Here is a 25,567-nt window from a genome sequence, read left to right as displayed (position 1 = left end):
ACAGTAAGGGCAAGATGAGACAGTTAGGACAAGATGGAGAAAAGTAGGGCAAGATGGAAGAGACAGTAGAGTACAACGATGGAGACAGTAAGGACAAGATGAAGTAGGAAAGAAGTAAAGGCAAGATGGAGAAGTAGGACACGATGGGAGACAAGTGAGGTAGGGCAAGATGGAGACAGTAAGGACAAAGATGGAGACAGCAGGGCAAGATGGGAACAGTAGGCAAGATGGAGACAGTAGGGCAAGATGGACAGTAGGACACGATGGAGACAGTAGGACAAGATGGAGAAAGTAGGGCAAGATGGAGACAGTAGGACACGATGAAGACAGTAGGACAAGATGGAGAACAGTAGGACAAGATGGAGACAGCAGGGCAAGATGGGACAGTAGGGCAAGATGGAGACAGTAGACACGATGGAGACAGTAGGACAAGATGGAGACAGTAGGGCAAGATGGGACAGTAGGGCAAGATGGAGGACAGTAGGGCAAGATGGAGACAGTAGGGCAAGATGGAGACAGTAGGACAAGATGGAGACAGTAGGACAAGATGGAGACAGTAGGGACAAGATGGAGACAGTAGGGCAAGATGGAGACAGTAGGCAAGATGAGCAGAGGACAAGATGGAGACAGTAGGCAAGAATGGAGACAAGTAGGACACGATGGAGACAGTAGGACAAGATGGAGACAGTAGGACACGATGGAGACAGTAGGACAAGATGGAGACAGTAGGGCAAGATGGGACAGTAGGGCAAGATGGAGACAAGTAGGGCAAGATGGACAGTAGGACAAGATGGAGACAGTAGGACAAGATGGAGAAAGTAGGGCAAGATGGAGAAAAGGGCAAGATGGAGACAGTAGGGCAAGATGGAGACAGTAGGAACACAATGGAGACAGTAGGACAAGATGGAGACAGTAGGGCAAGATGGAGACAGTAGGAACACGATGGAGACAGAAGGACAAGATGGAGAAATAGGGCAAGATGGAGACAGTAGGACAAGATGGAGACAGTAGGCAAGATGGACAAGTAGGCAGATGGAGACAGTAGGACAAGATGGAGACAGTAGGGCAAGATGGAGACAGTAGGGCAAGATGGAGACAGAGGACACGATGGAGACAGTAGGACAAGATGGAGACAGTAGGTCAAGATGAGACAGTAGGACAAGATGGAGACAGTAGGACAAGATGGAGACAATAGGGCAAGAATGGAGACAGTAGGGCAAGATGGGGACAGTAGGGCAAGATGGAGACAGTAGGACAAGATGGAGACAGTAAAGACAGATGGACGAACAGTAGGACAAGATGGAGACAGTAGGACAACGATGGAGACAGTAGGACAAGATGGAGAAAGTAGGGCAAGATGGAGACAGTAGGACACGATGGAGACAGTAGGACAAGATGGAGACAGTAGGACAAGATGGAGACAGCAGGGCAAGATGGGACAGTAGGGCAAGATGGAGACAGTAGGACACGATGAGACAGTAGGGCAAGATGGAGACAGTAGGGCAAGATGGGACAGTAGGGGCAAGATGGAGACAGTAGGCAAGATGGAAGAAAGAGGCAAGAGATGGAGCAGTAGGCAAGATGGAGACAGTAGGACACGATGGAGACAGTAGACAAGATGGAGACAGTAGGGCAAGATGGAGACAGTAGGGCAAGATGGAGACAGTAGTGACAAGAATGGAGACAGTAGGGCAGATGGAGACAGTAGGACAACGATGGAGACAGTAGGACAAGATGGAGACAGTAGGACAGATGGAGACAGTAGGCAAGATGGAGACAGTAGGGCAAGATGGACAGTAGGGCAAGATGGAGACAGTAGGGCAAGATGGAGACAGTAGGACAAGATGGAGACAGTAGGACAAGATGGAGAAAGTAGGGCAAGATGGGACAGTAGGCAAGATGGAGACAGTAGACAAGATGGAACAGTAGGACAAGATGGAGACAGTAGGGCAAATGGAGACAGTAGGACACGATGGAGACAGTAGGACAAAATGGAGACAGTAGGGCAAGATGGAGACAGGAGGGCAAGATGGAGACAGTAGGACACGATGGAGACAGTAGGACAAGATGGACAGTAGAGACACGATGAGACAGTAGGAAAGATGGAGACAGTAGGGCAAGATGGAGACAGTAGGACACGATGGAGACAGAGAGGACAAGATGGAGAAAGTAGGGGCAAGATGGAGACAGTAGGACAAGATGGAGAATAGAAGGGCAAGATGGGACAGTAGGGCAAGATGGAGACAGTAGGGCAAGATGGAGACAGTAGGGCAAGATGGAGACAGCAGGGCAAGAAGGACAGTAGGGCAAGATGGAGACAGTAGGACAAGATGGAGAAAGAAGGGCAAATGGGACAGTAGGGCAAGATGGAGACAGTAGGACAAGATGGAGACAGAGGCAAGATGGAGACAGCAGGGCAAGAAGGGACAGTAGGGCAAGATGGAGACAGTAGGACAAGATGGAGACAGTAGGACAAGATGGAGACAGGTAGGAACAGAGGAAGAGCAGATAGGCAAGATGGAGACAGTAGGCGCAAGATGGGGACAGTAGGCAAGATGGAGACAGTAGCGCAAGATGAGAAGTAGGCAAAATGGAGACAGTAGGACAGATGGAGGACAGTAGGGCAAGATGGAGACAGTAGGAACACGATGGAGACAGTAGGACAAGATGGAGACAGTAGGACATGGATGGAGACCGTAGGGCCAAGATGGAGACAGTAGGACACGATGGAGACAGTAGGACAAGATGGAGAACAAGTAGGACACGATGGAGCAGTAGGACAAGATGGAGACAGTAGGTACACGATGGGAGACAGTAGGAAAGATGGAGACAGAGTAGGGCAAGATGGAGACAGTAGGACCACGATGGAGACAGAAGGACAAGATGGAGAAAGTAGGCAGATGGAGACAGTAGGACAAGATGGAGAAAGAAGGGCAGATGGGACAGTAGGGCAAGATGGAGACAGCAGGGCAGATGGAGACACAGGCAAGATGAGACAGCAGGGCAAGATGGAGACAGCAGGGCAAGAAGGACAGTAGGGCAAGATGGAGACAGTAGGACAAGATGGAGACAGTAGGACAATGGAGACAGTAGAAGTGGGCAGTAGGCAAGATGGAGACAGTAGGGCAAGATGGGACAGTAGGGCAAGATGGGACAAGTAGGGCAAGATGGAGACACATGGGCAAGATGGAGACAGTAGGAACAAGATGAGACAGTAGGGCAAGTGGAGACAGTAGGACACGATGGAGACAGTAGGCAGATGGAGACAGTAGACATGATGGAGACCGTAGGGCAAGATGGAGACAGTAGGACAACGATGGAGACAGTAGGACACGATGGAGACAGTAGGACACGATGGAGACAGTAGGACAAGATGGAGACAGTAGGGCAAGGGATGGAACAGTAGGGCAAGCATGGGGACAGTAGGACAAGATATGGAGAACAGTAGAGCAAGATGGGGACAGTAGGGACAAGATGGAGACAGTAGGGACAAGATGGGACAGTAGGACAAGATAGAGACAGTAGGACAAGATGGAGACAGTAGGGCAAGATGGAGACAGTAGACAAGATGGAGACAGTAGTGCAAGAATGGAGACAGTAGGGCAAGATGGGGACAGTAGGACAAGATGGAGACAGTAGGCAAGATGGAACAGTAGGGGCAAAATGGAGACAGTAGGACAAGATGGAGACAGTAGGGCAAGATGGAGACAGTAGGACACGATGAGACAGTAGGACAAGATGAGACAGTAGGACATGATGGAGACCGTAGGGCAAGATGGAGACAGTAGGACACGATGGAGACAGTTTCAGCTCGTGTGCTCCGTGGCGCGTGTGTCCGCACCGGGCGCGCGCAGCGCCAGCGTAGATATGCCGCCGGCGCGGTCGCGCGGCCGGAACGATCGCAGCATGGGCGCGCGTCTGGGCGTGCGTTACCGCGCAGGGCGCGCGACTAAACGCGCGTCGTGCTTTCCCTTCTTATTTTGATAACTCATTTGACAGATATTTTTTTGTGGCGTCCGTTATTTTTCGCAGGAGCATGCGCGCAGGCCGGTACCGAAACAACGCTACTGCCGTCCAAAACGGCGGCGTGCGTCATACGCGGCGTGCCGTAATTTCGCGCCCCCGTGCCGCTCGGCGGCCTAAGCGCAGGGCGCCCGCGCTACGACGCGCGTTTAGTCCGCGCCCTGCGGAAACGCAACCGCCAGACGCGCGGCCATGTGCGGCATCGTCGGCCGCGCCGACCGCGCCGGCGCATATCTACGCTGGCGCTTGCCCTCCGCGCGCCCGTGTGGCGGACCCCAACACCCGCGCCGGCCCGGCTGCTTTTCGTTCACTTCAGATGTCTCTGGTTATTTTGTTACTGTTATCGGTTCGCATCTTGCCCACGCTCCTCTTGTCCTACGTCTTTTTGCCCTCTGTCTCCTCTTGCCCTACTGTTCATCTGGTCCTACTGTCCCCACTTGCCCACCTGTCTCCACTCTTGCCACTGTCTCCACTCTTGTTCTCACTGTCCATCTTGCCCTACGTCTCCATCTTGTCCTCCTGTTCTATCTTTGGTCCTACTGTCCCCATCTGTCTACTGTCCCATCTTGTCCTCGTCCCCATCTTGCTCTACTGTCTCCATCTTTCCTGTCCTCTGCCTAGTCTCCTTGCCTAAACTTCTCCATCTTGTCCTCACTGTCTATCGGTCACTGTCTCCCACTCGTGTCCACTGTCTCCACGTGTCCACTGTCCCTCTTGCCTAACGGTCCTCCAATATGTCCTACTGTCTCATCTGTCCTACACTGTCTCCATCGTGTCCACTTTAATCTTGCCTAGATGTTCATTTGTTCCTACTGTCTCCACTTGCCCTAACCTTCTCATCTGCCCTAACTCTCCATCTGTCCCTACTGTCCCATCCTTGCCTACGGTCTCCACATCTTCCTACTGTCTCCATCTTGTCCTACTTCTCCATCGTTCCGTCCTCACTTGCTACTGTCCATTGTCATGTCTCTTCCATGTCCCATCTGCCACTGTCTCCATCTTGCTAATGTCCCATCTTGCCCTACGTCTCCAATCTGCCCTAGCGTCTCCATCTGTCCTGCTGTCTCCATCTTGCCTGCTTTGTCTCTCATTGTCCTTACTGTCCTCATCTTGCCCTTCTGTTTCTCCATCTTGTCCTACTGTCCTCCATCTTGTCCCTACTTCCCCATCTTGCTCTTACTGTCTCCATCTGTCCTACTGTCACCATTCTTGCCCTAACTGTCTCCATCTTTTCCCTACTGTCTCCATACCTGTGTCCTACCTGCTCTCCATCGATTGTCCTACTGTCTCCATCCGTGTCCTATCTGTCCTCCATCGTGTCCTACTGCTCCATCGTTCCCTTGAACGTGTCCTCATTCTGTGCCCTGCACTACGTCTCCATCTTGTTCCTACTGTCTCCATCGTTGTCCCTACTGTCTCCATCTGCCCTACTGTCTCCATCTTTCCCTTAACTGTCTCCAATTTTGCACCTACTGTCTCCATCTTGCCCTACTGCTTCCATCTTGCCCACTGTCCCCATCTTGCCCTAACTGTTCTCCACTGCCTCTGCCCATCTGTCTCCTTCTCCATCTGTCCTACTGTCATTCAATCTTGTCCTACTTGTCTCCATCTTGCCCTACTGTCTCCATTTCCATTCTTTGCCCTGCTGTCTCCATCTTGCTCCTCTTGTTTCCCTTCTGTGCACTCTCGTCATTGCCCTTCCCCATCTTGTCCTGCTGTCTCCATTCTTGCCCTAGTCCATCTGGTCCCTTCTTTCTCCATTGTCCTACGTCTCCATCGTTGCCCTATTTCATCTTTCTCTGTCATCTGTCTGCTCCTCGCCTACGTTCTTTCCATTTCATGCTTCGTCTGTCTCCTCTTCCATCCCATCTGTCCTACGTCTATCTTCTGCTCCTCTTCCTCTCTCCATCTTGCCCCTACCCATCATGTCCTATGTCTCCATTAGTCCTCTGTCCCATTGTCTACTGTCTCCCTTGCCACTGCTCTGTCTATCTGTCTCCATTTTGCCTATCTGTCTCCATCTTGCCCTACTGTCTCCATCTTCCTACTTCCCCATACTTGCTCACTGCCCAATCGTGCCCTTACTGTCTCCATCTTGTCCTACTGTCTCCATCTTGTCCTACTGTCCTCCATCTTGTCTACTCTCCACTTGCTACTGTCCTATCTTGCCCTCCTGTTCTCCATCTTGCCCTCTGTCTCCATCTTGTGTCCTTACTGTCTCCATCTTGCCGTGCTACTCGTCCCTATCTTGTCCTCTGTCCTCATCTTGTCCTAACTGGTCTCCATCCTAAATTGGCCCTTCTAGCCCTTAACCTTTCCTCCCTCCTCTTGCCTGTGTCTCCAATCTTGCCCCTACTGTCTCCATCTATCTATGTTCCATCTTCCCTTCCTGTCTCCATCCTTGCACTGTCTGCTCGTTCCTACTTCTCCATGCTTGTCCTTCTGTCTCCATCTTTCTGTCTCTTACTGGGTCTCCATTCTTGCCCTACTGTCTCCTGCTGTTCCTCTACTTTATCGCTCTCTACGTCTCCATCGCCCCTACGTTCCCATCGGTGTCCTCTGTCCCATCGCTCTGTCCCTTTCACTGTTCCCATTTTGTCTGTCTGCCCACGTGTCCTCTGCCCATCTTCTACTGTCCCTCTTTCCTAGCTCCTCTGCCTACTTCCATCTTGCCCTACTGTCCATCCTTGCCTACGTCTCCATGTGTCCTATGTCCATCTCTGCCTATGTCTCCATCTGCCCTCTGGGTCTCCACTCCTTGTCCCAATCTGTACTGCTCACTTAGTCTCTGTTCCCTCGTGTCCTACTGTCTACTCTGTCCTCACTTCTCCATCTTGTCCTACCTGCTCCCATCGTTAGCCTCTTGCCCTGTCTCCCTCTGTCCTACTCGTCCCCATCTTAGCTCCACGCCTCCACTTCTTGTCCCTCTGTCTCCTCGTCTACCTCTCGTGCCTCTCGTCCATTCCTATCTGTTATTTGCCCACTGTCCCATCGCCCTGTCCATCTTGCCGTTCCTCTTGCCCTACTCTCACTTGCCCTTACTGCTCCTCTGTCCTACGTCCCATCTTGTACTGTCCTCTGCCCGACTGTTCTCTCTTGTCCTACTGTCTCCACTCTTGCCTACTGTCTCCGATCGTGTCTACTGTCTCCATCTTGCCTCTGTCTCACTCTACTGTCCACTGATCTCCATGTGTGCTACTGTCCCATCTTCTCTGTCTATGTTCCTCTGTCTCCATCTGTCCGGACTGTTCCATCTTGCCCACTGTTCCTCCATCTTGCCCTCCGTCTCCCAATCTGCTTTCTCATTTGTCCTCGTCTCCATCGTGTCTCTCATTTGAGCCTCTGCTTCATTGTTCCACTGTCCATCTGTCTCGCTCCTTTGCCTCTTCTTTCCATCTTGCCTACTTCCACTTGTCTATCTCATTTCCCTATTCCTGCTCCTACTGTCATCCACTTCCTACTGTCTCCATCTTGCCCTACTTTCATCTTGTCCTTCTGTCCATCGTGTCCTACTGTCTCCCTGCCTACTGTCTCCATCTTGTCATGTCCTACTGTCTCCATTCTGTGCCTACTGTCTCCATCTGCTGTGCTTCCATCTTGCTTTTTCCCATTGCCTACTCCTTGTCCTACTGTCTCCATCTGTCCTACTGTCTCCATCTTGCCCTATGTCTCATCTGCCCTGTCCTCTTCTACTTCTCATCTTGTCCTAGCTGTTCGCTTCTACGTCTCCATTTGTCCTACTGCCCATCTTCCGTCTTCATCGCCACTGTCCCCTCTTTGTCCTACTGTGCCATTCTGCCCTACTTGTCCTCTGCTTACTGTCTCATCTGCCCTTTTTTTACTTCCCTTCCATCGTGCCACTTCCAACGTCCACTTGCTCTCATCTTGCTCCCAACTTGTCTCCTACGTTCGCCTAACTGTCTGCCCATCTTCCCTACTGTCCCATCTTGCCCTTCTACTGTCTACTGTCAGTCGTTGTCTACTGCTCCATCGTGCCTACTGTCTCCATCTTGCCCTACTGTCCATCTTGCCGTCGCGTTGTCTACTGTCTAATCGTACTGTCTCCATCGTGCCTAGCTGTCTCCATCTTGCCCCTACTGTCTCCATCTCCTAGTCTCCATCTTGTCCCTCTGTCTCCATCTTGCCCTAACTGTTCCATCTTGCCCTAGCTGTCCCATCTGGGTCCTACTGTCTCCATCTTGCCTACTTCTCCATCTGTGCCTACTGTCCCCACGTGTCCTACTGTCTCCACTCCCACTCCCGCTTCGTCCGTCTTCTCTCATCTTGCCACTACTTCTCCACTTGCTACTTCTATCTGCCTACTGTCCCATCTTGCCCCTACTTTCTCCATTCTTGTCCTTACTGTCTCCATCGTGTCCTACTGTCCCAATCTATGTTCCTACTGTCCCCATCTTTCCGTCCTCGCCTACTGTCCATCTTGCCCACTTCATTTGTGTCCCAATCTGTACGTATCCAGTGTCTCTTCTATCTTGACCTACTGTTCATTCTTGCCTACTGTCTCGCGATGCGTTCCTACTGTCCTCCATCTTCCACTCTGTCTCCATCTTGCACCTACATGGTCCCATGCTTGTCCTACTGTCTCTCCACTTCCCATCTTGCTCTTTAATCTGCCCTTACTGTTCAATCTTGTCCTACTGTCTCTCGCTCCATCTTGTCTCCCTCGTTCACTGTCTCCACTCGTACTCCACTTGACTCTTCCTACTGTCTCCTCTGTCCTACACGTCCTCCATCTTGCACCTCTTCCCATCTTGTCTCGTCTCAAGTCTTACTTCCATCTGCCCTCTTCTCCATCTGGCCTCTGTCATCGTTACTGTCTCCATCTTGCTCGTCTCACTTGTCTACTGCTTTGTACTGTCTCTTTGCCTCTGTCTCATCTTACTTCTCCATCTTCCTATTCTCCATCTTGTCCTTACGCTCATCTTCCCTACTTGTCTCCATCTTGGCCTACTGTTCCTCTTGCCCTACGTCCCATCTTCGCCCTACGTCTTCCTCTTGTCCTACTGCTCATCGTGTCCTACTGTCTCCATCTTGTCCTACTGTCCACTTGCCCTGCCTGTCTCCATCTTGTCCTACTGTCTCCATCTTGTCCTACTGTTCCATCGTGTCCTACTGTCTCCATCTGCCCTACTTTCCATTCTTGCCTCTGTCTCACGTTCCACTGTCTCCATTCTTGCCCTACTGTCTACATCTTGCCCTACGTCCATCTTGCCCTGCTGTCTCAATTCTTGCTCTACTGGTCTCCATCTTGTCCTACTGTCTCCATCGTGTCTACTGTCCCATCTGCCCCTACTTTCTCACTTGTCACTTTGTCTCCAGTCGTGTCCTACTGTCTCATCTGCCCTACTTTCTCCATCTTGTCCTACTGTTCTCCATCTTGCCCTAACTGTCTCCATCTTGCCCTACTTTCTCCATCTTGTCCTACTGTCCCATCGTGTCCTACTGTCATCCATCTGTCCTATCTGTATCCCCATCCTTTCTTACTGTCTCCCATCGTGTCCTACGTCTGCCATCTTGCCCTACTGTCTCCATCTTGCCTTGTCTCCATCTGCCTACTGTCTCCATCGGTCCCTATACTGTCCCATCTCTGACCTACTGTCTCATCTTGTCGCTACTGTCTCCATCGTGTTACGTCCCATCTTGCCTACTTTCTCCATCTGCCCTACTGTCTCCATCTGTCTACGCTCCCATCTTCCCCTACTGTCTCCATCTTGCCCACTGTCTCCATCTTGTCCTACTGTCCAGCATCTGCCTACTTTCTCCATCTTGTCTTCTGTCTCCCATCGTGTCCTACTGTCTCCATCTTGCCCTACTTGTCTCCCATCTTGTCCTCTTCATTGTGCTATGTGTCCTATCTCATCTACCTACTGTCTCCATTCTTGCCTTACTGTCCCCATCTTGTCCTATACTGTCTCCATCTTGCACTACTGTCTCCATCTTGCCCACTGTCTCCATCTTGTCCCTACTGTCTTCATCTTGCCCTACTTCTCCAGTTGCCCTACTGTCCTCATCACTTGTCTATCTATCTGTCTCCATCTTGCCTACTGTCTCCATCTTGTGCCTACTGTTCTCCATGTTGCCCTACTGGCTCCATCTGTGTCCTACTGTCTCCATCTTGCCCCTACTGTCTCCATCTGTCCTACTGCCCTCATTTTGCCCTACTGTCCCATCTCTATCTCCCCCATGAGTTTAAATAAACATGTATTTCGCAGCCTATGCTATGAGAGGAAGTGCGTACTTGATGTGAGGGGCAATAACTCCCCCCAGCTGCGATGCTGTCCGGGGGTGGGGATGCTGATGACCTGAAAATTGGGGATCCCGTCGTTGCTCTCTCCCAGGTGAAGACCATTTCCGTTATTTTCGAGCGGTACTAGAGGTCCAATCCTGGGGTACCACCCACTGTACCTACCTCTTATATGGTCAGGTCCATCCACCCAAGTCCTTCTTGCTGGAAGCCGTTCATGTCGTCGGTGATTGGGTACCCGGCCTGCTGCCCAGCTTGGATGAAGGTTCGGTGAAGAACATGATTGGTTTTTCCCCGTGACACGTGCAAAGGTCCAGTCCCGCCCCTGTAGGTATCAGAACCGAGCTCGTGCGTTTGGGCCTTCTTGAAATAAGGCAAACAGTAGCCATAATCCCACCCAGCGGCACCTTCCCTGCTCCACCGGTTATAGTCTTCGGCGTGGCCCCGGACATACACCATGGCGTTTAGCGAAGAAGAACCACCCAACACCCTCCCTCTGGGCCAGTACATGACCCGGTTGTCCATGTGTTCCTGGGGTTCCGTGTGATAGAACCAGTTGTATTTGTCGTCACAGAGGTTGTACATAAGGGCGGCCGGCATGTGGATCTTCCATGACAGTCTCTTGCACCCAAGCAGAAGGTCCTTGGGGCCGGCTTCCAGCACCAGAACCGAGTCCTCTGGGGCTTCTGAGAGGCGGTTGGTCAAGACGCATCCAGCAGAACCGGCCCCAACAATGATGTAACTATAGGAGTCGGTTCTGCCTGAGGGTTGCGTGGAGAAGCCACATGTATGGGTCGGTTGTACCCCGATGGGCCCAAGTACTGACTGTAATACCGTTACATTATGGGAGGTTCTGCCGGACCTTTCCAGCCTGCATATGGCCTTAAACAAGTGAGCCATGGGGTCCGGGGGGTCTGAAAGTTATTGGTTATTGGGGAAACACAAATCTGAAATCAATAAAGCAAATTATTTAGTGTCAATGGAGCAGAACAGGTTCTGTAATATCCTCCGAATCAACCCAATAGGGAAGCACAGAAAGTTCTAAAAATTCTATTGGGTCCAAACCAATATCTCTATAGCGGAAATGAAAGTTCACCATCTGTCTCCATCTTGCCCTACTGTCTCCATCTTGCCCTACTGTCTCCATTTTGCCCTACTGTCCCCATCTTGCCCTACTGTCTCCATCTTGTCCTACTGTCTCCATCTTGCCCTACTGTCCCCATCTTGCCCTACTGTCTCCATCTTGCCCTACTGTCTCCATCTTTGCCTACTGCTCCATTTGCCCTACTGTCCCCATCTTGCCCTACTGTCTCCATCTTGTCCTACTGTCTCCATCTTGTCCTACTGTCTCCATCTTGCCTCTTACTGTTGTCCATCTTGCCCTACTGTCCCCATCTTGCCCTACTGTCCCCATTCTTGCCCTACTGTCTCCAATCTTGCCTACTGTCCCCATCTTGCCCTACTGTCTCCATCTTGCCCTACTGTCTCCATCTTGCCCTACTTTCTCCATCTTATCCTACTGTCTCCATCTTGCCCTACTGTCTCCATCTTGCCCTACTGTCTCCATCTTGTCCTACTGTCTCCATCTTGCCCTACTGTCGCCATCTTGCCCTACTGTCTCCATCTTGCCATACTGTCTCCATCTTATCCTACTGTCTCCATCTTGCCCTCCTGTCCCCATCTTGCCCTACTGTCCCCATCTTGCCCTACTGCCTCCATCTTGTTCTACAGTCTCCATCTTGTCCTACTGTCTCCATCTTGCCCTCCTGTCCCCATCTTGTCCTACTGTCCCCATCTTGCCCTACTGCCTCCATCTTGTTTCTACAGTCTCCATCTTGTCCTACTGTCTCCATCTTGTCCTACTGTCTCCATCTTGCCCTCCTGTCCCCATCTTGCCCTACTGTCCCCATCTTGCCCTACTGCCTCCATCTTGTTCTACAGTCTCCATCTTGTCCTACTGTCTCCATCTTGCCCTCCTGTCCCCATCTTGCCCTACTGTCCCCATCTTGCCCTACTGCCTCCATCTTGTTCTACAGTCTCCATCTTGTCCTACTGTCTCCATCTTGCCCTGCTGTCTCCATCTTGCCCTACTGTCTCCATCTTATCCTACTGTCTCCATCTTGCCCTCCTGTCCCCATCTTGCCCTACTGCCTCCATCTTGTTCTACAGTCTCCATCTTGTCCTACTGTCTCCATCTTGCCCTACTGTCCCCATTTTGCCCTACTGCCTCCATCTTGTTCTACAGTCTCCATCTTGTCCTACTGTCCCCATCTTGCCCTACTGTCTCCATCTTGCCCTACTGCCTCCATCTTGTTCTACAGTCTCCATCTGTCCTACTGTCCCATCTTGCCCTACTGTCTCCATCTTGGCCCTACTGTCTCCATCTGCCCTACTGTCTATATCTTGTCCTACTGTCTCCATCTTGCCCTACTGTCCCCATCTTGCCCTACTGCCTCCATCTTGCCCTACTGCCTCCATCTTGCCCTACTGTCCCCATCTTGCCCTACTGTCCCCATCTTGCCCTACTGTCTCCATCTTGTCCCACTGTCTCCATCTTGCCCCACTGTCTCCATCTTGTCCCACTGTCTCCATCTTGCCCCACTGTCTCCATCTTGCCCTACTGTCTCCATCTTGCCCTACTGCCTCCATCTTGCCCTACTGTCCCCATCTTGCCCTACTGTCTCCATCTTGCCCTACTGTCCCCATCTTGTCCTACTGTCTCCATCTTGCCCTACTGCCTCCATCTGCCCTACTGCCTCCATCTTGCCCTACTGTCCCCATCTTTGCCCTACTGTCTCCATCTTGCCCTACTGTCTCCATCTTGCCCTACTGCCTCCATCTTGCCCTACTGTCCCCATCTTGCCCACTGTCTCCATCTAGTCCTACTGTCTCCATCTTGCCCTACTGTCTCCATCTTGCCCTACTGTCTCCATCTTGCCCTACTGTCTCCATCTTGCCCTACTGCTCCATCTTGCCCTACTGTCCCCATCTTGCCCTACTGTCTCCATCTTAGTCCTACTGTCTCCATCTTGTCCTACTGTCCCCATCTGCCCTACTGTCTCCATCTGCCCTACTGTCCCCATCTTGCCCTACTGTCTCATCTAGTCCTACTGTCTCCATCTTGCCCTACTGTCCCCATCTTGCCCTACTGTCTCATCTTGTCCTACTGTCTCCATCTTGCCCTACTGTCTCCATCTTGCCCTACTGTCCCCATCTTGCCCTACTGTCTCCATCTTGCCCTACTGTCCCATCTTGCCTACTGTCTCCATCCTTGTCCTACTGTCTCCATCTTGGTCCTACTGTCTCCATCTTGCCCTACTGTCTCCATCTTGCCCTACTGCCTCCATCTTGCCCTACTGCCTCCATCTTGCCCTACTGTCCCCATCTTGCCCTACTGTCTCCATCTTGCCCTACTGTCTCCATCTTGCCCTACTGTCCCCATCTTGCCCTACTGCCTCCATCTTGCCCTACTGTCCCCATCTTGCCCTACTGTCTCCATCTTGCCCTACTGTCCCCATCTTGCCCTACTGCCTCCATCTTGCCCTACTGCCTCCATCTTGCCCTACTGTCCCCAATCTTGCCCTACTGTCCCCATCTTGCCCTACTGTCTCCATCTTGTCCCACTGTCTCCATCTTGCCCCACTGTCTCCATCTTGTCCCACTGTCTCCATCTTGCCCCACTGTCTCCATCTTGCCCTACTGTCTCCATCTTGCCCTACTCCTCCATCTTGCCCTACTGTCCCCATCTTGCCCTACTGTCTCCATCTTGCCCTACTGTCCCCATCTTGTCCTACTGTCTCCATCTTGCCCTACTGCCTCCATCTTGCCCCTACTGCCTCCATCTTGCCCTACTGTCCCCATCTTGCCCTTACTGTCTCCATCTTGCCCTACTGTCTCCATCTTGCCTTACTGCCTCCATCTTGCCCTACTGTCCCCATCTTGCCCTACTGTCTCCATCTAGTCCTACTGTCTCCCATCTTGCCTACTGTCTCCATCTTGCCCTACTGTCTCCAATCTTGCCCTACTGTCTCCATCTTGCCCTACTGCCTCCATCTTGCCTACTGTCCCATCTGCCCCTACTGTCTCCATCTAGTCCTACTGTCTCCATCTTGTCCTACTGTCCCCATCTTGCCCCTACTGTCTCCATCTTGCCCCTACTGTCCCCATCTTGCCCTACTGTCTCCATCTCCTACTGTCTCATCTTGCCCTACTTGTCCCCATCTTGCCCTACTTCTCCTCTTGTCCTACTTCTCCATCTTGCCCTACTGTCTCCATCTTTGCCCTACTGTCCCCATCTTGCCCTACTGTCTCCATCTTGTCCTACTGTCTCCATCTTGTCCTACTGTCTCCATCTTGCCCTACTGTCTCCATCTTGCCCTACTGCCTCCATCTTGCCCTACTGCCTCCATCTTGCCCTACTGTCCCCATCTTGCCCTTCTGTCTCCATCTTGCCCTACTGTCTCCATCTTGCCCTACTGTCCCCATCTTGCCCTACTGCCTCCATCTTGCCCTACTGTCCCCATCTTGCCCTACTGTCTCCATCTTGCCCTACTGTCCCCATCTTGCCCTACTGCCTCCATCTTGCCCTACTGTCCCCATCTTGCCCTACTGTCTCCATCTTGCCCTACTGTCTCCATGTTGCCCCACCATCCCAACATGGAGGCCCCAGTATGCCAGACCCAGTATAACCAGCCAGGCCCAATTACAAGCTGCACTGGGTTCCAGTAGAAGATGGCGGACGTGGCAGTAACAATGCCCAGAGCGTTCCCAGTCAGTATCAGGTTGTGGGTCAGACAGGGACAGACACGTGACACTTTGCTGCTCAGTCCGACTCAGTACAGAATGTGTTGGCGCCGGTGCAGCTTTAATGTTATTTGAGATTCTGATAATTAATTAAATTGCAGAGTTACCCCCCCCCGAGCGACAGGTTCTGTCAGATTCCTGAGGGGCCCGTTACCCACGATCCTTAGCGCCAGCTGTTACAGCAACTGGTGTAATTTACATACACCTGGGCCACCTGCAACTCCCAGCATCCCCTCTCACCCCCTTGCCTTACTATACACACTGTCCCCCAGTTACAGCCCCATCCCATGGTACCCCCTTGCCTTACTATACACACCGTCCCCCAGTTACAGCCCCATCCCATGGTACCCCCTTGCCTTACTATACACACCGTCCCCCAGTTACAGCCCCATCCCATGGTACCCCCTTGCCTTACTATACACACCGTCCCCCAGTTACAGCCCCATCCCATTGGTACCCCCTTGCCTTACTATACACACCGTCCCCCAGTTACAGCCCCATCCCATGGTACCCCCTTGCCTTACTATACACACCGTCCCCCAGTTACAACCCCATCCCATGGTACCACCTTGCCTTACTATACACACTGTCCCATCATTACTGCCCCATCCCATGGTACCCCCTTGCCTTACTATTACACACCGTCCCCAGTTACAGCCCCATCCCATGGTACCACCTTGCCTTACTATACACACTGTCCCCCAGTTACAGCCCCATCCCATGGTACCCCCTTGCCTTACTATACACACTGTCCCACAGTTACAGCCCCATCCCATGGTACCCCCTTGCCTTACTATACACACCGTCCCCCAGTTACAGGCCCCATCCCATGGTACCCCCTTGCCTTACTATACACCGTCCCCCAGTTACAGCCCCATCCCATGGTACCACCTTGCCCTTACTATACACACTGTCCCCCAGTTACAGCCCCATCCCATGGTACCACCTTGCCTTACTATACACACCGTCCCCCAGTTACAGCCCCATCCCATGGTACCCCCTTGCCTTACTATACACACTGTCCCCCAGTTACAGCCCCATCCCATGGTACCACCTTGCCTTACTATACACACTGTCCCCCAGTTACAGCCCCATCCCATGGTACCACCTTGCCTTACTATACACACCGTCCCCCAGTTACAGCCCCATCCCATGGTACCCCCTTGCCTTACTATACACACTGTCCCCCAGTTACAGCCCCATCCCATGGTACCCCCTTGCCTTACTATACACACTGTCCCCCAGTTACAACCCCATCCCATGGTACCCCCTTGCCTTACTATACACACCGTCCCCCAGTTACAGCCCCATCCCATGGTACCCCCTTGCCTTACTATACACACTGTCCCCCAGTTACAGCCCCATCCCATGGTACCCCCTTGCCTTACTATACACACTGTCCCCCAGTTACAACCCCATCCCATGGTACCCCCTTGCCTTACTATACACACTGTCCCCCAGTTACAGCCCCATCCCATGGTACCCCTTGCCCTTACTATACACACTGTCCCCCAGTTACAGCCCCATCCCATGGTACCCCCTTGCCTTACTATACACACTGTCCCCCAGTTACAGCCCCATCCCATGGTACCCCCTTGCCTTACTATACACACTGTCCCCCAGTTACAGCCCCATCCCATGGTACCCCCTTGCCTTACTATACACACTGTCCCCCAGTTACAGGCCCCATCCCATGGGTAACCACCTTGCCTTACTATACACACCGTCCCCCAGTTACAGCCCCATCCCATGGTACCCCCTTGCCTTACTATACACCGTCCCCCAGTTACAACCCCATCCCATGGTACCACCTTGCCTTACTATACACACCGTCCCCCAGTTACAGCCCCATCCCATGGTACCCCCTTGCCTTACTATACACACTGTCCCATCATTACTGCCCCAAAGCCATACTACACATTACATTCCTACCCCCGACACCATCTCACGTTCCCATATACCCCACCAGTATTGCCACTTCCTCTAACACCACTGTGCCTTACTACTCTCCCTATCCCGTTGCTACACACACAGCCTTAGGGTAGTTGTTACAGGGCAGGTAAGTACAGCGGGGCCCCTGGGAATACACTGTATGACAGGGCTACTTACATTACCGTGTGAGGCTGCAGTCTCCTTACTGTGCGGCTCGGGGGCCCCTGGGAATACACTGTATGACAGGGCTACTTACATTACCGTGTGAGGCTGCAGTCTCCTTACTGTGCGGCTCGGGGGCCCCTGGGAATACACTGTATGACAGGGCTACTTACATTACCGTGTGAGGCTGCAGTCTCCTTACTGTGCGGCTCGGGGGCCCCTGGGAATACACTGTATGACAGGGCTACTTACATTACTGTGTGAGGCTGCAGTCTCCTTACTGTGCGGCTCGGGGGCCCCAGGTGCCACATTACTGTCAGGGCTGCTGGGAGTATTGGGAAAGAGTTGGCTCCCTGCCCCGTTGGTGCCAGAATGTGCCCAGATATGCCGGGGGCAGGGCCAGACCTTAAAGGGAACTGCAACTCCCTGGCCCTGCGCCAGCACCTTAAAGGGGAAGTTCACCTCTCTGTTTGGTTGAACTAAGTCTGATCTGTGCTTTTTGCTTTATTTATATCTTTGTTCTGCTGCCCTCAGGCGCGGGGGCTGGGGGGGCATGAATGGACATAAACCCCAACCTTCCTGTTTTGCCAAGGGGCCAAGGTGCCCAGGCTGCGAGCCCATTACTGTAAGGGGGTGGGGCTTACTAACGAGCCAATAAGTATTTCACAAACCAAAACATGTAATTTAGTATTTACTGGTGAGTGTTTATTTCTTACACTAAATGTAAAGGGGAAGTAAAAGTCATCTGAGTAATTTCTACAGTCGCCGAACCAGAGGCGCCGGGTATTCTGCTTTCCAGCTTATTTATCTGTACAGGTATGGGATCTGTTATGGGGAAAGGCTGGCCCAGTTGGGATTGGTTACACTGGGGAAGGGGCAGTTAAGGGGGGGTCACTATATATAAATATATAAGGGGGGGTAGTAATGAAATAGAGAAAGTACAGGGAAGAGCGACTAAGCTGATAAAGGGAATGGGCTCAGTTATGGGGAAAGGCTGGCCCAGTTGGGATTGGTTACACTGGGGAAGGGGCAGTTAAGGGGGGGTCACTATATATAAATATATAAGGGGGGGGCAGTAATGAAATAGAGAAAGTACAGGGAAGAGCGACTAAGCTGATAAAGGGAATGGGCTCAGTTATGGGGAAAGGCTGGCCCAGTTGGGATTGGTTACACTGGGGAAGGGGCAGTTATGGGGGGGTCACTATATATAAATATATAAGGGGGGGCAGTAATGAAATAGAGAAAGTACAGGGAAGAGCGACTAAGCTGATAAAGGGAATGGGCTCAGTTATGGGGAAAGGCTGGCCCAGTTGGGATTGGTTACACTGGGGGGGGGGGGGGGGGGGCAGTTAAGGGGGGGTCACTATATATAAATATATAAGGGGGGGGCAGTAATGAGAGTGCGATATATAGATTTTAAGCAAAAAGGCAAATTTTACTATTATCCAAATACTTTTCTATTGTCTGTTCAGCAAATTGGATTGAGAACAGAGTCGGAGTTAAATATTAACTGAAATGGGAATAAACTGAGTCCAAAGATTAATCTGTTCTGTGACTGAAACCAACTGAGATCCCCCCCCAACTCACAGTCTGGGGTGCAGAAATATAATGTAGGGGTGACTGTTACCCCAATGTTTCTATATATCTGTAACCTTGTTATGGGCTAAGGGGGCCCAGCCTGAAGGCCAGTTAGGGGGGGATTTGGGGTGAGTGCTTATTTGTGCCCTGGGTACCCCTGGAACTATAGCGGGGTGACTGTTACCCCAATGTTTCTATATATCTGTAACCTTGTTATGGGCTAAGGGGGCCCAGCCTGAAGGCCAGTTAGGGGGGATTTGGGGTGAGTGCTTATTTGTGCCCTGGGTACCCCTGGAACTATAGCGGGGTGACTGTTACCCCAATGTTTCTATATATCTGTAACCTTGTTATGGGCTAAGGGGGCCCAGCCTGAAGGCCAGTTAGGGGGGGATTTGGGGTGAGTGCTTATTTGTGCCCTGGGTACCCCTGGAACTATAGCGGGGTGACTGTTACCCCAATGTTTCTATATATCTGTAACCTTGTTATGGGCTAAGGGGGCCCAGCCTGAAGGCCAGTTAGGGGGGGATTTGGGGTGAGTGCTTATTTGTGCCCTGGGTACCCCTGGAACTATAGCGGGGTGACTGTTACCCCAATGTTTCTATATATCTGTAACCTTGTTATGGGCTAAGGGGGCCCAGCCTGAAGGCCAGTTAGGGGGGGATTTGGGGTGAGTGCTTATTTGTGCCCTGGGTACCCCTGGAACTATAGCGGGGTGACTGTTACCCCAATGTTTCTATATATCTGTAACCTTGTTATGGGCTAAGGGGGCCCAGCCTGAAGGCCAGTTAGGGGGGGATTTGGGGTGAGTGCTTATTTGTGCCCTGGGTACCCCTGGAACTATAGCGGGGTGACTGTTACCCCAATGTTTCTATATATCTGTAACCTTGTTATGGGCTAAGGGGGCCCAGCCTGAAGGCCAGTTGGGGGGGATTTGGGGTGAGTGCTTATTTGTGCCCTGGGTACCCCTGGAACTATAGCGGGGTGACTGTTACCCCAATGTTTCTATATATCTGTAACCTTGTTATGGGCTAAGGGGGCCCAGCCTGAAGGCCAGTTAGGGGGGGATTTGGGGTGCTTATTTGTGCCCTGGGTACCCCTGGAACTATAGCGGGGTGACTGTTACCCCAATGTTTCTATATATCTGTAACCTTGTTATGGGCTAAGGGGGCCCAGCCTGAAGGCCAGTTAGGGGGGGATTTGGGGTGAGTGCTTATTTGTGCCCTGGGTACCCCTGGAACTATAGCGGGGTGACTGTTACCCCAATGTTTCTATATATCTGTAACCTTGTTATGGGCTAAGGGGGCCCAGCCTGAAGGCCAGTTAGGGGGGGATTTGGGGTGAGTGCTTATTTGTGCCCTGGGTACCCCTGGAACTATAGCGGGGTGACTGTTACCCCAATGTTTCTATATATCTGTAACCTTGTTATGGGCTAAGGGGGCCCAGCCTGAAGGCCAGTTAGGGGGGGATTTGGGGTGAGTGCTTATTTGTGCCCTGGGTACCCCTGGAACTATAGCGGGGTGACTGTTACCCCAATGTTTCTATATATCTGTAACCTTGTTATGGGCTAAGGGGGCCCAGCCTGAAGGCCAGTTAGGGGGGGATTTGGGGTGAGTGCTTATTTGTGCCCTGGGTACCCCTGGAACTATAGCGGGGTGACTGTTACCCCAATGTTTCTATATATCTGTAACCTTGTTATGGGCTAAGGGGGCCCAGCCTGAAGGCCAGTTGGGGGGGATTTGGGGTGAGTGCTTATTTGTGCCCTGGGTACCCCTGGAACTATAGCGGGGTGACTGTTACCCCAATGTTTCTATATATCTGTAACCTTGTTATGGGCTAAGGGGGCCCAGCCTGAAGGCCAGTTAGGGGGGATTTGGGGTGAGTGCTTATTTGTGCCCTGGGTACCCCTGGAACTATAGCGGGGTGACTGTTACCCCAATGTTTCTATATATCTGTAACCTTGTTATGGGCTAAGGGGGCCCAGCCTGAAGGCCAGTTAGGGGGGGATTTGGGGTGAGTGCTTATTTGTGCCCTGGGTACCCCTGGAACTATAGCGGGGTGACTGTTACCCCAATGTTTCTATATATCTGTAACCTTGTTATGGGCTAAGGGGGCCCAGCCTGAAGGCCAGTTAGGGGGGGATTTGGGGTGAGTGCTTATTTGTGCCCTGGGTACCCCTGGAACTATAGCGGGGTGACTGTTACCCCAATGTTTCTATATATCTGTAACCTTGTTATGGGCTAAGGGGGCCCAGCCTGAAGGCCAGTTAGGGGGGGATTTGGGGTGAGTGCTTATTTGTGCCCTGGGTACCCCTGGAACTATAGCGGGGTGACTGTTACCCCAATGTTTCTATATATCTGTAACCTTGTTATGGGCTAAGGGGGCCCAGCCTGAAGGCCAGTTAGGGGGGGATTTGGGGTGAGTGCTTATTTGTGCCCTGGGTACCCCTGGAACTATAGCGGGGTGACTGTTACCCCAATGTTTCTATATATCTGTAACCTTGTTATGGGCTAAGGGGGCCCAGCCTGAAGGCCAGTTGGGGGGGATTTGGGGTGAGTGCTTATTTGTGCCCTGGGTACCCCTGGAACTATAGCGGGGTGACTGTTACCCCAATGTTTCTATATATCTGTAACCTTGTTATGGGCTAAGGGGGCCCAGCCTGAAGGCCAGTTAGGGGGGGATTTGGGGTGCTTATTTGTGCCCTGGGTACCCCTGGAACTATAGCGGGGTGACTGTTACCCCAATGTTTCTATATATCTGTAACCTTGTTATGGGCTAAGGGGGCCCAGCCTGAAGGCCAGTTAGGGGGGGATTTGGGGTGAGTGCTTATTTGTGCCCTGGGTACCCCTGGAACTATAGCGGGGTGACTGTTACCCCAATGTTTCTATATATCTGTAACCTTGTTATGGGCTAAGGGGGCCCAGCCTGAAGGCCAGTTAGGGGGGGATTTGGGGTGAGTGCTTATTTGTGCCCTGGGTACCCCTGGAACTATAGCGGGGTGACTGTTACCCCAATGTTTCTATATATCTGTAACCTTGTTATGGGCTAAGGGGGCCCAGCCTGAAGGCCAGTTAGGGGGGGATTTGGGGTGAGTGCTTATTTGTGCCCTGGGTACCCCTGGAACTATAGCGGGGTGACTGTTACCCCAATGTTTCTATATATCTGTAACCTTGTTATGGGCTAAGGGGGCCCAGCCTGAAGGCCAGTTAGGGGGGGATTTGGGGTGAGTGCTTATTTGTGCCCTGGGTACCCCTGGAACTATAGCGGGGTGACTGTTACCCCAATGTTTCTATATATCTGTAACCTTGTTATGGGCTAAGGGGGCCCAGCCTGAAGGCCAGTTGGGGGGGATTTGGGGTGAGTGCTTATTTGTGCCCTGGGTACCCCTGGAACTATAGCGGGGTGACTGTTACCCCAATGTTTCTATATATCTGTAACCTTGTTATGGGCTAAGGGGGCCCAGCCTGAAGGCCAGTTAGGGGGGGATTTGGGGTGCTTATTTGTGCCCTGGGTACCCCTGGAACTATAGCGGGGTGACTGTTACCCCAATGTTTCTATATATCTGTAACCTTGTTATGGGCTAAGGGGGCCCAGCCTGAAGGCCAGTTAGGGGGGGATTTGGGGTGAGTGCTTATTTGTGCCCTGGGTACCCCTGGAACTATAGCGGGGTGACTGTTACCCCAATGTTTCTATATATCTGTAACCTTGTTATGGGCTAAGGGGGCCCAGCCTGAAGGCCAGTTAGGGGGGGATTTGGGGTGAGTGCTTATTTGTGCCCTGGGTACCCCTGGAACTATAGCGGGGTGACTGTTACCCCAATGTTTCTATATATCTGTAACCTTGTTATGGGCTAAGGGGGCCCAGCCTGAAGGCCAGTTAGGGGGGGATTTGGGGTGAGTGCTTATTTGTGCCCTGGGTACCCCTGGAACTATAGCGGGGTGACTGTTACCCCAATGTTTCTATATATCTGTAACCTTGTTATGGGCTAAGGGGGCCCAGCCTGAAGGCCAGTTGGGGGGGATTTGGGGTGAGTGCTTATTTGTGCCCTGGGTACCCCTGGAACTATAGCGGGGTGACTGTTACCCCAATGTTTCTATATATCTGTAACCTTGTTATGGGCTAAGGGGGCCCAGCCTGAAGGCCAGTTAGGGGGGGATTTGGGGTGCTTATTTGTGCCCTGGGTACCCCTGGAACTATAGCGGGGTGACTGTTACCCCAATGTTTCTATATATCTGTAACCTTGTTATGGGCTAAGGGGGCCCAGCCTGAAGGCCAGTTAGGGGGGGATTTGGGGTGAGTGCTTATTTGTGCCCTGGGTACCCCTGGAACTATAGCGGGGTGACTGTTACCCCAATGTTTCTATATATCTGTAACCTTGTTATGGGCTAAGGGGGCCCAGCCTGAAGGCCAGTTAGGGGGGGATTTGGGGTGAGTGCTTATTTGTGCCCTGGGTACCCCTGGAACTATAGCGGGGTGACTGTTACCCCAATGTTTCTATATATCTGTAACCTTGTTATGGGCTAAGGGGGCCCAGCCTGAAGGCCAGTTAGGGGGGGATTTGGGGTGAGTGCTTATTTGTGCCCTGGGTACCCCTGGAACTATAGCGGGGTGACTGTTACCCCAATGTTTCTATATATCTGTAACCTTGTTATGGGCTAAGGGGGCCCAGCCTGAAGGCCAGTTAGGGGGGGATTTGGGGGTGCTTATTTGTGCCCTGGGTACCCCTGGAACTATAGCGGGGTGACTGTTACCCCAATGTTTCTATATATCTGTAACCTTGTTATGGGCTAAGGGGGCCCAGCCTGAAGGCCAGTTAGGGGGGGATTTGGGGTGAGTGCTTATTTGTGCCCTGGGTACCCCTGGAACTATAGCGGGGTGACTGTTACCCCAATGTTTCTATATATCTGTAACCTTGTTATGGGCTAAGGGGGCCCAGCCTGAAGGCCAGTTAGGGGGGGATTTGGGGTGAGTGCTTATTTGTGCCCTGGGTACCCCTGGAACTATAGCGGGGTGACTGTTACCCCAATGTTTCTATATATCTGTAACCTTGTTATGGGCTAAGGGGGCCCAGCCTGAAGGCCAGTTAGGGGGGGATTTGGGGGTGCTTATTTGTGCCCTGGGTACCCCTGGAACTATAGCGGGGTGACTGTTACCCCAATGTTTCTATATATCTGTAACCTTGTTATGGGCTAAGGGGGCCCAGCCTGAAGGCCAGTTAGGGGGGGATTTGGGGTGAGTGCTTATTTGTGCCCTGGGTACCCCTGGAACTATAGCGGGGTGACTGTTACCCCAATGTTTCTATATATCTGTAACCTTGTTATGGGCTAAGGGGGCCCAGCCTGAAGGCCAGTTAGGGGGGGATTTGGGGTGAGTGCTTATTTGTGCCCTGGGTACCCCTGGAACTATAGCGGGGTGACTGTTACCCCAATGTTTCTATATATCTGTAACCTTGTTATGGGCTAAGGGGGCCCAGCCTGAAGGCCAGTTAGGGGGGGATTTGGGGGGATGCTTATTTGTGCCCTGGGTACCCCTGGAACTATAGCGGGGTGACTGTTACCCCAATGTTTCTATATATCTGTAACCTTGTTATGGGCTAAGGGGGCCCAGCCTGAAGGCCAGTTGGGGGGGATTTGGGGTGAGTGCTTATTTGTGCCCTGGGTACCCCTGGAACTATAGCGGGGTGACTGTTACCCCAATGTTTCTATATATCTGTAACCTTGTTATGGGCTAAGGGGGCCCAGCCTGAAGGCCAGTTAGGGGGGGATTTGGGGTGGCTTATTTGTGCCCTGGGTACCCCTGGAACTATAGCGGGGTGACTGTTACCCCAATGTTTCTATATATCTGTAACCTTGTTATGGGCTAAGGGGGCCCAGCCTGAAGGCCAGTTAGGGGGGGATTTGGGGTGAGTGCTTATTTGTGCCCTGGGTACCCCTGGAACTATAGCGGGGTGACTGTTACCCCAATGTTTCTATATATCTGTAACCTTGTTATGGGCTAAGGGGGCCCAGCCTGAAGGCCAGTTAGGGGGGGATTTGGGGTGAGTGCTTATTTGTGCCCTGGGTACCCCTGGAACTATAGCGGGGTGACTGTTACCCCAATGTTTCTATATATCTGTAACCTTGTTATGGGCTAAGGGGGCCCAGCCTGAAGGCCAGTTAGGGGGGGATTTGGGGTGAGTGCTTATTTGTGCCCTGGGTACCCCTGGAACTATAGCGGGGTGACTGTTACCCCAATGTTTCTATATATCTGTAACCTTGTTATGGGCTAAGGGGGCCCAGCCTGAAGGCCAGTTAGGGGGGGATTTGGGGTGAGTGCTTATTTGTGCCCTGGGTACCCCTGGAACTATAGCGGGGTGACTGTTACCCCAATGTTTCTATATATCTGTAACCTTGTTATGGGCTAAGGGGGCCCAGCCTGAAGGCCAGTTGGGGGGGATTTGGGGTGAGTGCTTATTTGTGCCCTGGGTACCCCTGGAACTATAGCGGGGTGACTGTTACCCCAATGTTTCTATATATCTGTAACCTTGTTATGGGCTAAGGGGGCCCAGCCTGAAGGCCAGTTAGGGGGGGATTTGGGGGTGCTTATTTGTGCCCTGGGTACCCCTGGAACTATAGCGGGGTGACTGTTACCCCAATGTTTCTATATATCTGTAACCTTGTTATGGGCTAAGGGGGCCCAGCCTGAAGGCCAGTTAGGGGGGGATTTGGGGTGAGTGCTTATTTGTGCCCTGGGTACCCCTGGAACTATAGCGGGGTGACTGTTACCCCAATGTTTCTATATATCTGTAACCTTGTTATGGGCTAAGGGGGC

General features: G+C 52.1%; 1 protein-coding gene across 1 annotated transcript in view; it reads right to left on the bottom strand.

The window, feature by feature from the left end:
* chdh (choline dehydrogenase) overlaps positions 1-17,428 on the bottom strand; it is a 37,180-nt gene extending 19,752 nt beyond the window's left edge. The window contains 2 exon segments of the mRNA XM_031901264.1: positions 10,447-11,232; positions 17,198-17,428. Of these exon segments, the coding sequence (XP_031757124.1) occupies positions 10,447-11,185 (739 nt within the window). The 5' untranslated portion in view covers positions 11,186-11,232; positions 17,198-17,428.
* Positions 17,429-25,567: the final 8,139 nt, after the last annotated feature.

Source organism: Xenopus tropicalis, chromosome 4 (genome assembly GCF_000004195.4).
Source record: "Xenopus tropicalis strain Nigerian chromosome 4, UCB_Xtro_10.0, whole genome shotgun sequence".
In the NCBI taxonomy this organism is placed as follows: domain Eukaryota; kingdom Metazoa; phylum Chordata; class Amphibia; order Anura; family Pipidae; genus Xenopus; species Xenopus tropicalis.
Note: the sequence above shows the minus strand (reverse complement) of the source record. Positions and strands in the feature narration are given on the sequence as shown.